Below are 15,463 nucleotides of genomic sequence, written 5' to 3' on the forward strand. Positions count from 1 at the left end.
CAGCGTGACGTTCAGTTCTAGCCTCTCCCTATTGCTCATAATAATAACAATAACAATCTTCTCCAATCTTGGTACAAAACATTTTGGTACACAGACGCATGACCTATATTCATTGTAAATACTCTAATGTCAAAATCATCATCAGTTGTTCTCACTCTGCAAAGATAACTGCAGCTACAAAACACATCAGCTGCTCCTAAGAGGATGGTTTTATAATATATATATTATATTTTGGAAGGATAATACAAATAAAGAAGTATACAAATTCAACGCAAAAGTCAAAGATTGTCCCTCCATATTATAGTATTTTTCTTGCCAGCCTGGACCAACTCTGACCCATTGCCAAGGCAAAAAACAAAAAACAACAACAATAATAATAATAATAATAATAATAATAATAATAATAATGAAAGTAATACCATTTATTAAGTTTAAAATGTATTTAAAAATTATATTAAAAATGTAATAATAATTAAAGGGAATGATGATGATCATCATAATATTATTAATAATAGCAATAATAACTAGAAGTAATACTAAATATTTAATTTATAATTCATTTAAAATAATAATATTAATAATAATACAAATGGATTATACAAATGTATGTAACTAAAAAATTTAATAATAATAATAATAATAATAATAATAATAATAATAACTGAAAAAAATACCAATTATTTAATTTATAATTTATTTAAAATAATAATAATACAAAGGTTAAGAATATAAATACAAATGTAAATGTATTATTAATAATAATAATTAATGGAAGAAATACCATTATTTAATTTATAATAATAATATAATGTTGTTATAATAATAATAATAATAATAATAATAATAATAATAATAATAATAATAATGATAATTACTGTAAGTAAAAACAATAATGAGATCAATTTTAAAAATACCAAATACGTAAATAAAATAAGCTGTAAAAATAGGTTAATAACCTCAAATATTCAACAAGAATATTCAACAAGATGAACTTTCGATACTAAGCTCAGTGGCACAATTAGCTAATAAACACTTAGTATTGAATATTAGTATAGTAGTCTGCACAAATACAAATACAATTTTAAGATATAATACAACTAATATAAATGATACTTATTATTGGGAGGCAGATCACCTGCAGCTGATCTGCAAATATTTTTTCCCCAGTTTTAGGAACAAGTCAATCAAGTTACAGTGGGTGCAAGTGGTAATGTGAATTCTGAAATAAGCATTTATTTATGTATTTGCAATGACAGCTCAATTATGCTGCATTAGGGCATTATGAATTACAACTCACTCTGGCACCTCTCAGTAGAGGTCTAACAATAAAGATGAGCAAATCAATAAATGCCCCTTACCACATTATGTTACGGCTCTTTGGAGACGTGCAGACGAAATATGAAACCCCCTGGAGGGACGGGGCTAATCACTCACAAAGAGAGGAGAGAAACATGTCCACACAACTTTGTCTATTCTTTGTACATCTGCAGTGAAAATACCATGAAACCATTTATCTAACATATAAAAAGGCGATTCTATTGACACATGCATTGTTCCACTGTGCTCCTGAAAAAAATTGAACCCATAATCAATATTATCACCCTTCCTGAGGTCACTTGCTCTCCAGGAAAAGATGTCAGCCATTATACTCTGAACATTATGAGGAACACAGACAAAGTGGAGGTTGAGGCCACAACCTATGGACGCATTATTCCAACTGATCCATGTTGGAGCTTCCACCTGCATGCTAATGTGCACCTAGCCTGAACCCCAGCCCTCGACCTGGGCTCGGTCAGAGCAGGGCTGAAGGTCACCCTGGAAGTGTGTTAAAAAGAAAGTGATCGGGCCGCTAATGGAGTCCATCCACTTTACAGCCGGAGCCCTCTCACACTGGGAGGTCAGCTCTGTCCGCTGAGGGTCACTCACCCCTCACTGGGCTCCTGCCAGTGGACATGAGTGCTGTGTGGTTATCGAGGCCACTTTACCACAAGAGGAAGGACGTCCATTAAGAAGGCTCAAACAATGGCTAATGATTTGGCAGTAAACCTTCTTTCATCCCTCTATCAATCAACAAAATAGAAACAGAGACGAATGTTACTTATATTTTACAGATCAAAAGACTGAATCTGGTTTGTGAGATGCTGCTCAGTTCAGACTCATCTATCATTCATAATCATCATTCTTTAATCCATTCATCATGCATGGTGGTTGATGTGAAAACTGTTTCTTGTCATCCAAACAGAACACCTAACTGCATCTTTTAATTCAATCTGTGTGGAGCAGGACTGGGAAGTGAACCAGGCTTGACAAAATTAAAGCTCCAGCCAGAGAGCAGCCTCCTGCTTCATTAGCCTGCTCCATCACAAGAGGAATGGCACTATTGGTGCTCTTAATTTAATTTTCTTAATCTCTTTTACACTCAGACCCACCACAGCTGCCTGCTCCTGGCCAAGGGGTGCCAGGCCCAGAGGGGAAATGGCTCTGTCAGATAATCTGAGTGAACTCTTCATATGTTTTAATCATGGACTGTAGAAAATAAGTTAACATGTGAAGCCTCAAATCTGGCATTTTAGCCATTGCCATCTTGTTTTTCTGAGCCACAAATGACCATATTTGGATGAGGGGGTTGAGCATGAGAGGTTACACAGGTTAACTGCTCAGAGGGCCATGCACCATTAGTATAGCAACACTAAGTTACCAGCTAAGGCTAACACTAGCTAACTACTTTGGCCAGGTAGCATAACAAATGCTAATTTACCAGCTAAAGCTAGCCCTAGTTTACTAGTTTGGCCAGGTCGGTTGGCATAACAAATTGTTAGAGAAATGCATTGAGGAACCTTTAAAATTAAATTATCTTACACCAACAGAAAATCCTCACCTATTTCTCTGCGCAGATCGTTTAATGGGGAATGATGACCAGGAGACATCCAAGTTCTCAGTTTAACATAATTTTATTACAATACGTCAAGAAATGTGCAGTTTACAGAAATCCCTGGGTTCAAACATCACTTCCCTGATTTACATGATTAAGGCGGATCAGTTCATGAGGTCTGACCCCCTTCTGTCCCTCGAACCCTTTTTTTTTTTTAAATATTCTAACAGATTTACTAATCATGAAGGTAGATTTCTTCCAGGAAGTGCCACCCTCTTGATCTGTTGATTCGTCAGTTTTAATCAATATAGGGGCACGTCATGTCACCAGGCAGAGAAGACCGTAATCTCCTCTTCCCAACACACTGTGTCCATGACCTGGCCTGCTTCCAAAACATTCAACACAACCTCCTGTCTTGTTATGACTTACAGAAATATAATTGGAGACACAGATGTTGCAATGTCCACACAAACTATAAAACATAAAATATGAAACATACAATGTATTTTTGTGATTATAGAATCTTACTAAGTTTAAGCAGTTGGGATATATGTATTTAAAGTAATCACAGTTTCTAAACCAATATTAACACACAAACATAATCACTGTATCAAAAGCATATTGCATGATTTATCCATAATTGCATAGAGAGTGATAGCACAGACAAGGTTAGTAAATTACACATGCATAGACAGTGACCTTTGATTCAGATAGTGACCCCTTAATGCACAGAGACAGACAACAGAGACTGAATAACTTATTTCTAACAAAATGCTAAGCTACCACCTAATGGTAACACTAGCTAACTAGTTTGGCAGGGTAGCATAAGAAACGGTAAGTTACAGGCTAAGGCTTGGAATTCAAGTTAATTGTGATATTAATTGGGATGCTAATTTTGGCTATAGGTTTTTCTCTTCTTCAACTTTATTATTATTTATCATTCATCATTTTGCTACTGTGTAGCGTTCGTCCATTATATCCTGGTTCTGTACCTCTTGTTGCATCAGGGCCCAGAGAGTTGGACATCTTCCCAGGAGTTTATTATGTTTTTGTTTCAGTTTTACTGTATGAAGCCTGAGACCAGACTAAACTTTTTATGAAAACATTTAATCTGACAATGGTATTACAGGAGGAGAGGTAACATATGCTTCCTGGTCTGCTTCGCAGGAATGCCAGGAAATATTTGAGCCCAACTTGCAATGCAGACCTGTTTTGCTTTTGCAGATGGCTCATCATGAGCAACCGCAGGTGCAGAGTGTGTCGATCAGTGTCTGACAGAATGCATGGCAGCGTTGAGCCAAGTAAACCTCTTGCAGTGTTAAGTTTGTGAAGGCAGAACAATTGGGTGAAGCAGGTGTTTTTTTTTTCTTTCAGTACCATGCAGTGCCACAGCTGGCACACAACCACACACCTCTGAGGATGTAGTATGTTTTTGTTTCCCTTCAGAACAAACTGAAGTCCTATTTGTTCATTTTTCATCTTCATCTTGGCTCGCTGAGCTGCCAACTGCTTGATTTCACTGCTGATCAATCACACGTTGCATTAAATTGAAGAAGCATGCTAGGATTGGCTGCAAGCACAACTATTTTAATACCAATTTTATAATTTTTCTAGGTTCTTTCAGTTGACACCTTAAGGCTGTTCAATACTGATACCCGGCCCTTTCGAGAGAGTGCCAGGTGCTTGTTTTGGTCAAAACAACACATTGTGTTTGCATTGCAGCCTGTGCCACAAAATGATTGGCTAAGTCAACATATGCTGCACAGACATATTGAGTGACACTACCTTTCTCTCTGCATGACAACACAGACCAAAAATAAATGATTGCACAACGTTTTCCCCTGAAATGGCCACACCAGAGCTGAGATATAGTCAGCTGCTAAATGCAGCAATAACTGGGACGTCAAGAAACCCTGAGGGAAAAAAATGAAGAGGCGTGGTGATTTATGATTCATTTTAAAGTGTTAGTGCTGTGCACGTCAACACATTTGCCCTACATTTTCACAACTTATCCATGACGATTAATTTCATTTGGAAATTAACCTATGAACGTCAGGCTGATTCAGAGCGTTTTTCTTTTTGACAACCTTTCCTGTCCTCTCTCCTCTGCTCTGTGTAAATAGATTTTCAGTGAATATTTGTCACGTGACCGTTTTCTCAGCAGAATCAATCATGGCTTCACAGTGTCGCTGAGGAGCAGAATTTAATGTTTTTAACAGGTTCTAATTATTCCACACAGTTTATTTTTGGCAACCTTTTAAATGACACATGTAGAATAAAGTGATTTTGACAGAAATATCCCAATTTTAAGCTTAATGTTTATCACTTTTTCTACCAGAACCTTTCGTAACTTATGATCCGTTCAAGGACTGTTGGAAAGTTCAGATTCCTATGATGATGCCTGTTTTTACAGTTTCTTTCTTCGATAAACGGGCTATTTTTGTTGATCTTTTATATAAAACATACATTTCAGAGGGTTAATGTAAAACTTTTTGAATAAAGGAAAGTAGGAATCGATCTGTGTTTCAGAGGGGATAAGGCCTTAAGCAGATGAGGTATTTGAACTGTTGTATTTGAACATAAAGCACAACTTAGAAGTTAAAATATGTGTAAACAAAACCGCATAATAATACTTTCAAATCTTTGAAAGTTGAAATCTTTGCAAATCATGAATACGTCTTTGGCTTTCTTACCTACATCTTGGCATTTCCCTCCTGAGATGGCCCTGACATTACCAGGACTCTGAGCTCTGCAGGTACTCACTTTCTCAGCCTGAATCAAAAGGCCCTGGAGATTTCCTGCCATTTTTCTCTGGAGTGTTTTCTCTCAAAGAACAGGAAACGGCAGCTCTGTTTCCCACACACTCACAGCGGCTGGATATCAATGCCATTTTACAGTGTGACCACAATCAAGCAGCTGCAGACTCATTGTGAGTCTTTGTGCCACAATGGTGTCTTTACAACATTATGATTGTATCCTTTCTATGCTTGTAAATGTCTTTTAGCGCTGATTATATGATCAGTCTGTGTTGCTGATACAACATCTGTGTTCTCACTTTAGTTTTGTCTCTTCTTAGTGACACATCGACCAAATATGCCAGTTTTGTAATCAACAAATTAACAAAAGCACTCTTGTGTTGACCAACATAAAAATAAAAATAAATCAGTCTGAGTCAAATTTTTCCCAAGTGTGTAATGGCGAATAATGATGCTTTGTGTTTGTTTGGAAAGTTTTATCCCTTTGAAAATAACTTGTTCTCATGTTAATCAGCAAATTGCGACAGAGTTTCCTGTTTAAATAGATTCTAATCAGACTCTGTGAGAACATGTGCTGCTGTGCGGATTGATGTGGAGCCAATCGAAACTAAAAGAAGAAGAAAACACAGATGCTTCAAAGGCCAAAGGGTGAGACCCCTGCTGATATTGTTATCAGTTCCCTGTCATGCATTGGATCAAACATTCATTTTTAATACACCAAGCCTTTCCTTTTAACTCTAACCCTTGCCATGAAATCAAATGACAGAATGAAACTGTGTCATCACACTTGACTACATGGAACAGTCCGTCAAAACAGCACGTCAGGTCACATTCCAGACTTGTACAGTCATCAAAGTTGACAAAAGGTGAAGAAGCATTGAAGGCCATAGAGATAGTACCACAAATAACTCAACCATGAGATGTTGTGAAAATGAGGACTATGAGGATATGCACAAACTCAGAAATGTATGACACTAGCCCCTTTCATAGTGCTGTTTCATGCCATCAATTGATCCCACCAATTTTCCGCCTCTGTGACTACCCTTGGAGGAAGCGGAACCACTATGAACGGGCCATCAGAGCGAAGCGGGATATTTGACGTCGCGTGTGACGCATGCTAACTGTAAACGTGGTGTCCGCCGCTGATTGTAAACAAACCGGCTTTACACCGCTAATGGTGCACAGAGTGTGCGGTGCTTGTTGTAAACAAACAGAGGTCGCTAAGTGAACACATGCTGCTGCAGCACATGCACACTGTACTGCTACAGTGCTAACTGTGTAGCCTATTAGCATTGTGTTACTGCGCAGCACTGCTGCTGCTCTGTCGCACGTCACTATCTTCTCCTCCCACTATCGTCTCCTCCCACTATCGTCTCCTCCCACTATCGTCTCATCTTGTTCCGCAACACCGGACTGCTCTATGAAACGGTATAAATATCACGCCTTCACGGGTTCACTATGAACGCCCTAAGGCAAAAAGCCGGCACAGATCCTTCCGGCAATATAGCGGGACATTCACGGGACGCCACTATGAATAGGGCTATTGTCTCTTAACCCTCTGAACTCCAACAAGCTGTTAAGGCTGTTTCTTTTGCTCACTTTGGCCTGACTACAAACTATAAGTCCTGCAGCTCTATGGAGTAAGAACAATCATGACTAGAAGTGGGAACAACTCAAACATCTCTTTTGTGCAGAATAACACAGTTATAATGACATAAAGCAACAAAAAAGAAAGAACGCGAGTTGAATTTCTCTGATAAATTATATTTGACAAATTGGAATAAAATGGAATTTATATCTCAATATGTATAGCATGTCTCCACATGCTATACATATTGAACTTTACATTTTTACAGCCTCTTCTGTCCTCTCGTCTCTGCTCTGTGTAAACAGATTTTTTTTTCAGTGAATATTTGTCACGGGAGCGTTTGTCTCAGCAGAATCAATCATGGCTTCACAGTGTCTCTGAGGAGCAGAACTTAATGTTTTTAACAGGATCTAGTTATTCCAAACTATTTATTTTGGGCAACTTTTTAAATGAGACATGTAAAATAAAGTGATTTTGACAAAAATATCACAATTTTAAGCTTTGTTTGGTTCCTTTTTTCTAACGGAAACTTTTATAAACTATGATCCGTTCCAGGATTGTCAGAAAATTCAATTTTGGATGTTAATGCCTGTTTTTACAGCTTCTTTCTACAATAAACTGTGTATTTTGGGGAATCTCTTAAAGAAAACATACATTTCATTGAGTGAAAACCAATGAGAGGAGCACAGATAAAACAGCACATACAGAAATGTGTCATTTAGATAACCAAAACTGTTCCAACTTTGGCAAAAAAATAAATAAATTGTGTGCATGTTGCCTGCTTAAATCAATCAATTAATTAATTTAATGATCACAGTCACCAAGCCGATCAATTGAAGGATACTTGTTTGACTGTTTTGAAGCGTGGCTGCTGTGAATCCCAGGGGGCACAGAGGAGGACAGACCCCCTGTGATGTTCTCTGGAGGGTAAAGTGGGATTAGTCCGCTGCTCCTGAACCCCTGCCAGGGTTTAATGGAGCAGGAGTAACTAAATTGACGGGTCTGTTGCTGGCCAACAAAAGCCCAAAAACACTTAGGCTTTACTTAAAAATTGGGACATGCTTACTTACACTAAGCTGGTTCAGATCCAAATGATACAACACTGGTTATAATATTAATTCAGATTAACTGCAAATCCAACACAAAACAAGGCAATGCAAGTATATCCTCATTCACAAGATTACAATGTACTCAAGGACGTAGTTTATGCTTTCCTGCAATAACTGGCTACGAGTCAAGAATGTGAACAACAGGGGTCAGCTAGGAGGTACGCCGAGGGCGGGAGAGATCAGCACAGGTCTGAATTCCCATGAATCACTGGGTGCAGTGACCACAAGGTGCTAGAATTCGAGTTGTCCTGGGAAGGGGGCTGCATCCTGTTGCTAATAAACATGAGAGATACATGGTGTGATTCTCTTATGAAGTAGAAACACCACATATCAAACCAGACTGAAACAGCTCAGCAACAAGCGCCCATGTTACATCACTTATTGGTTTGTGCACTGAAGTTTTGAAGCTTCAAGTTGAAATTTTGTTTGTCTATTGTGTTTCTTTGGAACCAGAGATAACATTTTTGGACAAGACAGTGGAGAGGAGGAAAACTATTTGTTGTCTTTTTCACATAGACTATACAACTGGACATCTTTTTTTTGTAATCAGTACAGTCGCCCCCTGCTGGCCATTAGAAACAATACAGGTTTAAGGTACTTCAGCATAGACTGCTAAACAGCAGGATGTAAGCTCTGTCATTGTGAGCATGAACATTACCTACTACTAGCTGCACAAAGAAAGCCACTAAAATAGCTGATTCTCAGCATTGCATGTTTTCTGACAGCTTACTGTGCTATTGTATTGCAAGTTCCTAAATGTGATACTGGTTTGGGTTAGACGTAGCCAACTTTTTCACGAAAAATAGTTAAAAACAAATTACATATCATCAATTAACACATGAGTTAACCCTCTGAAACCCAACAAGCTGTTTCAGAGTGTTTTTTGTTGTTTTTTCCATTTTACTCACTGTAGCCTTAATCTTCACTGCAACATATAAAATATAAAATCTATAAGTCCTGCAGCTCTATGGAATCAGCACATTATTATTATTATTATTATTATTTGCAGAACAACACAGTTATAACATTTCCAAAGTTGAATTTCTCTGATTTTTTTTTTACATTGGAATTAAATGGAATTTATATAAACAACACCTTTCCAAGTGCCTACAAGTGTCATGAATATTGGAGAAAAAAAAGTTGTGTCTCCAAATGCAAAACAATTTGAACTATTTGCATTGTTACAACCTCTCCTCTCCTGTCCTCTCCGCTCAGCTCTGTGTAAACAGATTTTCAGTGAATATTTGTCACCTGACCATTCTTCTCAGCAGAATCAATCATGGCTTCACAGTGTCACTGAGGAGTAGAATTTAATGTTTTCTAACAGGATCTACTTATTCCAAACAGTTTATATTTGACAACGTTTTAAATGAGACATGTAGAATAAAACGATTTTTGAAGAAATATCACAATTTGAAGCGTCATTTTGGTTACTGCTTTCAACGAGACTTTCATAACCTATGATCCTTTTTTACAGTTTCTTTTATATGTTGGGTTTTAAACATACGTTAGGTGGTGGGGTTCACAGGGTTAATACAGCACAGTCTATTTCATGTTAAATTCAGACAAGCAGGTCAGGACCTCTGTCATCAGGATGCAAACAGTATCACAGAGATTATGTTGAATATATGTATAACGAGTAACAGTGTGGCCTAGCGGCGACCCCAAAGTCACACCTAGTACCCAAAGAAGAGGGAAATGATTTCCATTGCGTGATGTCTCAGCGTGTGATGGAAGCAGCAATCCCGCTCTAATCCTCACCACTTAAGGGCCTGGGCAATATCTACTTAAAGAGACATTATGCAGGAAATGTTATGCAAATGGCTTGCTTATCACTTGATCTCTGTTTTGTGCCCTGTCTGCAGTGTGCCATGCTGATCTCTGGCTTAGGGAGGAGCATAATCTTTTAACACCTATCTGACAGATTTCTCTATTGTTGTCAGATTTAAGATACAACAGGAATTTGAGTCAGGTTTACTTTTAAACAACCAGGGAAATGGAGACACGGGGGGCGTTGAGTTGGAGTTATGTATATGCATTAATTCACATAAGTCAGTCGACACGCGTGGTATGAATTCTGAAGTGTGCTGTGCGTATATTGCTTGTTAAGCTGCACACGTTGAGAGACTCTTACTAAGCAGATTATGTCTATAAATCTATGTCAGGATGCATTTCTGTATGTCATGCAAAACGAGAAACCGTGAGAATGCAGAACCAAAACATGTTTACAGTATCAGAAACGCATCCCATTTGACTGCCTCGAGACACTGTTAAGCACGCTGCTGACCTCTGCTGCACAATTTAAGGTACATTCAAACCTTGCAAACACATTTGCATATATGGTGCCTGAATTTGCATTTCGTAGCATTAAAAGAGCAGCTCACTGGCTAATTTGTGGTGATAAAAGAGGCTGTTGCAGGAAAGACAATCTTTGGACGTGGGGATATTTAAAGACCATTTCCTGTGTTTGACATTTACCTTGAATTAAGGAACACAAGCATTGTGACTCACAGCTGCCAGAGGTGTAGCATGGGAGCCTGAGCCGGCAACATGACGTGTGTCGTGGAGAGGCGGGGAGGGAGGAGGTGGGGGCACCAGATGTTGTCTTCCTACCATGGGGAATAAACTCTATCACTCACAGCGCAGGTGGTGGGAAAAAGGGAGGGAGAGAAAGGGAGAAGAGAACGAGTGAGCAAGAAACAACGGCAAACAGGAAGCAGAGACCTTACAACACAATGCACACAGAGTTTCCTGCAGGCTCAGACAGATAAGGAACAACACTTTGTTTAAAAGCCGTATTTTCATCCACCAGCGTTTCCCGACCTCTGAAACTACATCTTACAATGCTCTTACAATTCCTCTGCAGCAAAGCTGTGAAATGTGTGTATTCTGAATTTCTGTTTGTAATGTGTTTACTATTATCACCATTAAGACAATGCAGGCCTAATTTATAAGGTCAGGGGCAGTGATGGAAGAAATATTCAGATCACTTATTTAAGTAAAAGTACTAATAATACACTGTCAAATTACTCCAGTCCTGCATTCAAAAGTTCAAAAGTATCAACTTCAAAATGTACTTGTATCCAAGTATTAAAGTGAAAGTACTCGTTATGCAGAATGGACCCAATCAGATTGTTATATAAATTCTAAACATATTATTTATTTATAAAGCTCTTACAGAGGGCCAAAGTGTTGTACAAAAATACATTTACATGAAATTCATTAAAATACACATAAAATCAGCATCTACATGGTGTCGAATGCCAAGGAGAAAAGGTGGGTTTTAAGAAGGATTTTTAAAAAACAACGTGTTATTAGATTATTTGTATTGAGCTATTTATATAAGCAGCATTTTAATAAGATAGGGCTAATTTTAACTACTAAATTTACTTTTTTGTGGTTTAATTTATAAAAATGTTTAATCACTTTAAGTATTTTATGTTTTTTATGTTAAATCTCGACCTGAACAGTAACTAAAGCTGTCAGCTAAATGTAGTGGAGTAAAAATAACAATATTTGCCTCTAAAATGTAGTGAAATAGAAGTACAAACTTTTCTCTCTCTCTCTTTTACTCATACACTAGATATTAGAGTCAAATATTGTGACTTTTACTTCATTACATTTAGCTGACAGTACCTGAAAATTGTACTTAAGTAAATGTACTTGAGTAAACTTGAGTAAATGTACTTAGTTACATTCGACCACTGGTCAGGTGCCATACATTAGTTCTGCTGTGTGATGATCTGAAACATCATCTCCTGTACATTTCTTATCTCCAATCTTAAAGCTGAGAACCAAAAGCAGTTCAATCATCCAGTCTAACAAGTCATTGTGTGGATAATGCTTTACGATCATTTTGAAAATTTTTGCAGTGTAATTTGCAACAGAATTCTGACGATTTCATTTTCAGTAAATAAAGATTATGATTTGTGTGAATGTTTATGAACCCAGTCACTCTAAAAAAGACAGGATGAAACATGGCACATGAAGTTTGTGCTATAAACTGCAGCTGGTGACAGTCTAACAATGTCCCCTCAGCTGTGCCCTTTGCCCCTTTTGCATGGGAGAATAAAGCCACCTTCAGAAAACTGAATTTATAGATCTAAGACACATGAACAATATGACAAGATGACAAACAATTCAGATGTGATGGATGCTGGAAGATGATAACGCCACAACCCTCTGTTTCATGTATCCAAATAGTGCTGCATGTTTATGTTATGTCTCATTCCATTCTCTCAACTGCCATAATCTATATAGATACAGCATTCCATCCTGTTTTCTCATTACATTTGTGCAATTCTGCTGGAGAAATTTTCACCCACTCTTAACCATCTGAACACCAAAACTTGTTTTCTTATTATTATCATCATTATCATCAATATTTAAACTTTCCAGCAGTCCTTGAATGGATCATAGGTTACATTTTTTTCCGTTAGAAAAAGTAACCCAAACAAAGAACTTTAATCTACATGTCTCATTTAAAATATACTGGACTATCTGGATCCTATTTAAAAAATTAAATTCTGCTCCTCAGCGACACTGTGAAGCCTTGACCGATTCTGCTGAGAGGAAAGGTCATGTGATAAATATTCACTGAAAATCTGATTACACAGAGCAGAGAGGAGAGGACAGGAGAGGAGAGGAGAGGAGAGGTTGCAATTAATGTACAAATGTACTCAATTAGTTGCTAATCGTATCATGTATTGTTTGGATCCACTGAATATGGCGGAACTATTTGCTCATAATTACATTTGGATAATCAACTCATTATTTTTGACTAAATTTATGCACATTTGGAAACAAAAAAACAAACTTTACAGAGCATTCAAAAACACCACATTTAATCTATTTGTGAATGTAATAACAAAAAAGCTGTTATTACCTCTGTAAGATGTTTTTATTTAACTTTCTTAATGATTGCTATTAGTATTTTCATTGTTGTTGATACGATAAAGTTTGAAAAAAGGAGAGGTTGCATGTAGAGGTTGTGAAAATGCAAATAGTTTACACTTGGAAAAGTGTTATATATCTATACATTTAATTTTATTCCAATTTAATGTAAAAAAAAAAAAAAAAAGAAATATGAATATGAATAATTAAAACGTCCTGCAACAGCTTGTTGGCGTTCAGGGGTTAATCTACATAAAACCTGAACTAATTAAACATGACATGAAGATGTAGTCTTTTTGTGAAACATGGCAGCCCAAGTATCTCTGCCCTACTGACCAACACATTATATAAATATTAATGTTAGTTATGTGTCTGACCAATCGTGAAAACTTTCCGTCTGATCCATAGACTGTAAATAAATAAGGTCTGATCCGAGGAAATTGACGGCAGCTTCTGAATGAAACGAGAGGTGGACATTAAAAGCCAATGCTGGGGTGACAGCTCCCCCTATGGATAGATACATATATTACATTCAATTATTATTATTTTTATTTTTATTTGAGACATGTAGAATAAAGTGATTTTGTCTGAAATGTCACAATTAAGCTTCTTTTTGCTTTCTTTTTCCAACGTAACCTATGATTCGTTTAAGGACTGTTGGAAAGTTCAAATACCCACTATAATGCCTGTTTTTACATTTTATTTTATTTTTTACACCATATAACTCACCAAATAATCGGTTATAATGATGTAATATAATTATTATTTTTACATGTTCCAGAGATTGCAGTCAAATAAAAAACGCGTTTAAACACAGGAAATTAGCTTTTTAAACTTAGTTTTATTATTCCTTAGTTATTTAGTAAATTAATTAATAACAACATTACGGAATGACAGAGACTGCGAATGCAAAACATTTTTAAATTACACATTAGCCTGAAAATAACATTTTTCAAACCCTTTTGTCTGGATTATATATAGATATGATAGATAGCACGACCAACAGAAAATCTCCTTATCAGTTACTGTACGATCTTTATCGAGAGGCATTCAAGGTCAGACCAGCTGACTCTCAGTAGGCCCGTCCTGGTAGGAGTGTCTATGTTAATCAGCATCAAACGGAAACGGACAAACGCAGGAGCATCACTCATCTGATTGGGCGCTTTTGTTCTTTCAAATCGAGGTGTCCTCTCTCTCCTTTATTGGCACCAACGGGCCCCTGGCTGGTGGAGAGGACATCTTTTACAGTAATGCTGCACTCCTTCTGCATGGACTTTCACACTGCTGGGATGATGGAATAATCAGTAAAGATGGCCTGTCAGAGACATGAAAAACTACACAGGCTGAGGGACGAGCTGAGCTGCATGCTGGTTGGTGATGGAGCTGTGGGGAAGACGAGCATGATCATCAGTTACATCTTTAATGGATACAACAATGAGTACAGACAGACGGCTTTTGATGTTTTTACTGGTGAGTGAAAGTCTTTAAAAGCTAATGACAATCATAATTTGGGCTCAGTATTAAAACTGATTTCTACTTGCAGGTTTGGTTCATGTGAATGGAATTCCAATTCGTATCAAACTGATAGACACAGCTGGACAGGTAAAATGTTAAATGCCACATTGTGATTTTCTACCAAACCGGTTCCTTCCTCATCCTCTCATGATTTGCTCTGATAGGAGGAGTTTGGCCACCTTCGCTCCTTGTGCTATGCCCACGTGGACGTCTTCATCCTCTGCTTCAGCCTGGTTAACCCCGTCTCCTTTGAAAACATCACCTCCAAGTGGATCCCACAGATCCGGGCCGGGAACCCGACCTCTCCCATCGTTTTGGTTGGAACTCAGTCAGACCTTCGGTACAACGTGGACGTCCTCATTCATCTGAACCAGCGGGGCAGCAAACCGGTGCACTTCAGCCGGGCCAGAAAGCTGGCACACAAGATCAGAGCTTATGACTGTGTGGAGTGTTCGGCTCTGACGCAGCACAACCTCAAAGATGTGTTTGACTGTGCAATATCTGCTGCTGTCAAGCACAAGCACACAGGAAGAAACACTAAAAAACTCAGCCTGCTCAAACGTTTAAAGATGAAAATCTTCACATTCATCTGATGTGGAATCAGAGTCGGCTTCTTGGACACTGAGTGCTCTGTTTCTTGTGACAAATCATGCATTTTCAACCAAACTGTGCACTAAAACAACATAATATCAAACCACTCTCATCCTGCATTGACATGCATTGAAACGTG

The 15,463-nt window shown here is 37.7% G+C and overlaps 1 protein-coding gene across 1 annotated transcript; it reads left to right on the forward strand.

Annotated features, from left to right (window-relative positions):
- Nucleotides 1-14,528: 14,528 nt before the first annotated feature.
- On the forward strand, nucleotides 14,529-15,463 carry LOC131988639 (rho-related GTP-binding protein RhoV-like). Its single transcript, XM_059353799.1, has 3 exons — nucleotides 14,529-14,688; nucleotides 14,762-14,820; nucleotides 14,898-15,463. Exons 1-3 carry the CDS (start codon nucleotides 14,529-14,531, stop codon nucleotides 15,324-15,326), a joined length of 648 nt encoding a protein of 215 aa, XP_059209782.1. The 3' UTR covers nucleotides 15,327-15,463.

The sequence above is a fragment of the Centropristis striata genome, chromosome 16 (assembly GCF_030273125.1).
Source record: "Centropristis striata isolate RG_2023a ecotype Rhode Island chromosome 16, C.striata_1.0, whole genome shotgun sequence".
Taxonomy (NCBI): Eukaryota; Metazoa; Chordata; class Actinopteri; order Perciformes; family Serranidae; genus Centropristis; species Centropristis striata.

Excerpts from the sequence above, each read along its gene's own strand:
- LOC131988639 (XM_059353799.1), top strand. The coding sequence starts at position 14,529 with ATGGCCTGTCAGAGACATGAAAAACTACACAGGCTGAGGGACGAGCTG. Across the intron at positions 14,689-14,761 it reads GGCTTTTGATGTTTTTACTG|GTTTGGTTCATGTGAATGGA; the intron begins GTGAGTGAAAGT and ends TTCTACTTGCAG. Across the intron at positions 14,821-14,897 it reads TGATAGACACAGCTGGACAG|GAGGAGTTTGGCCACCTTCG; the intron begins GTAAAATGTTAA and ends TTGCTCTGATAG.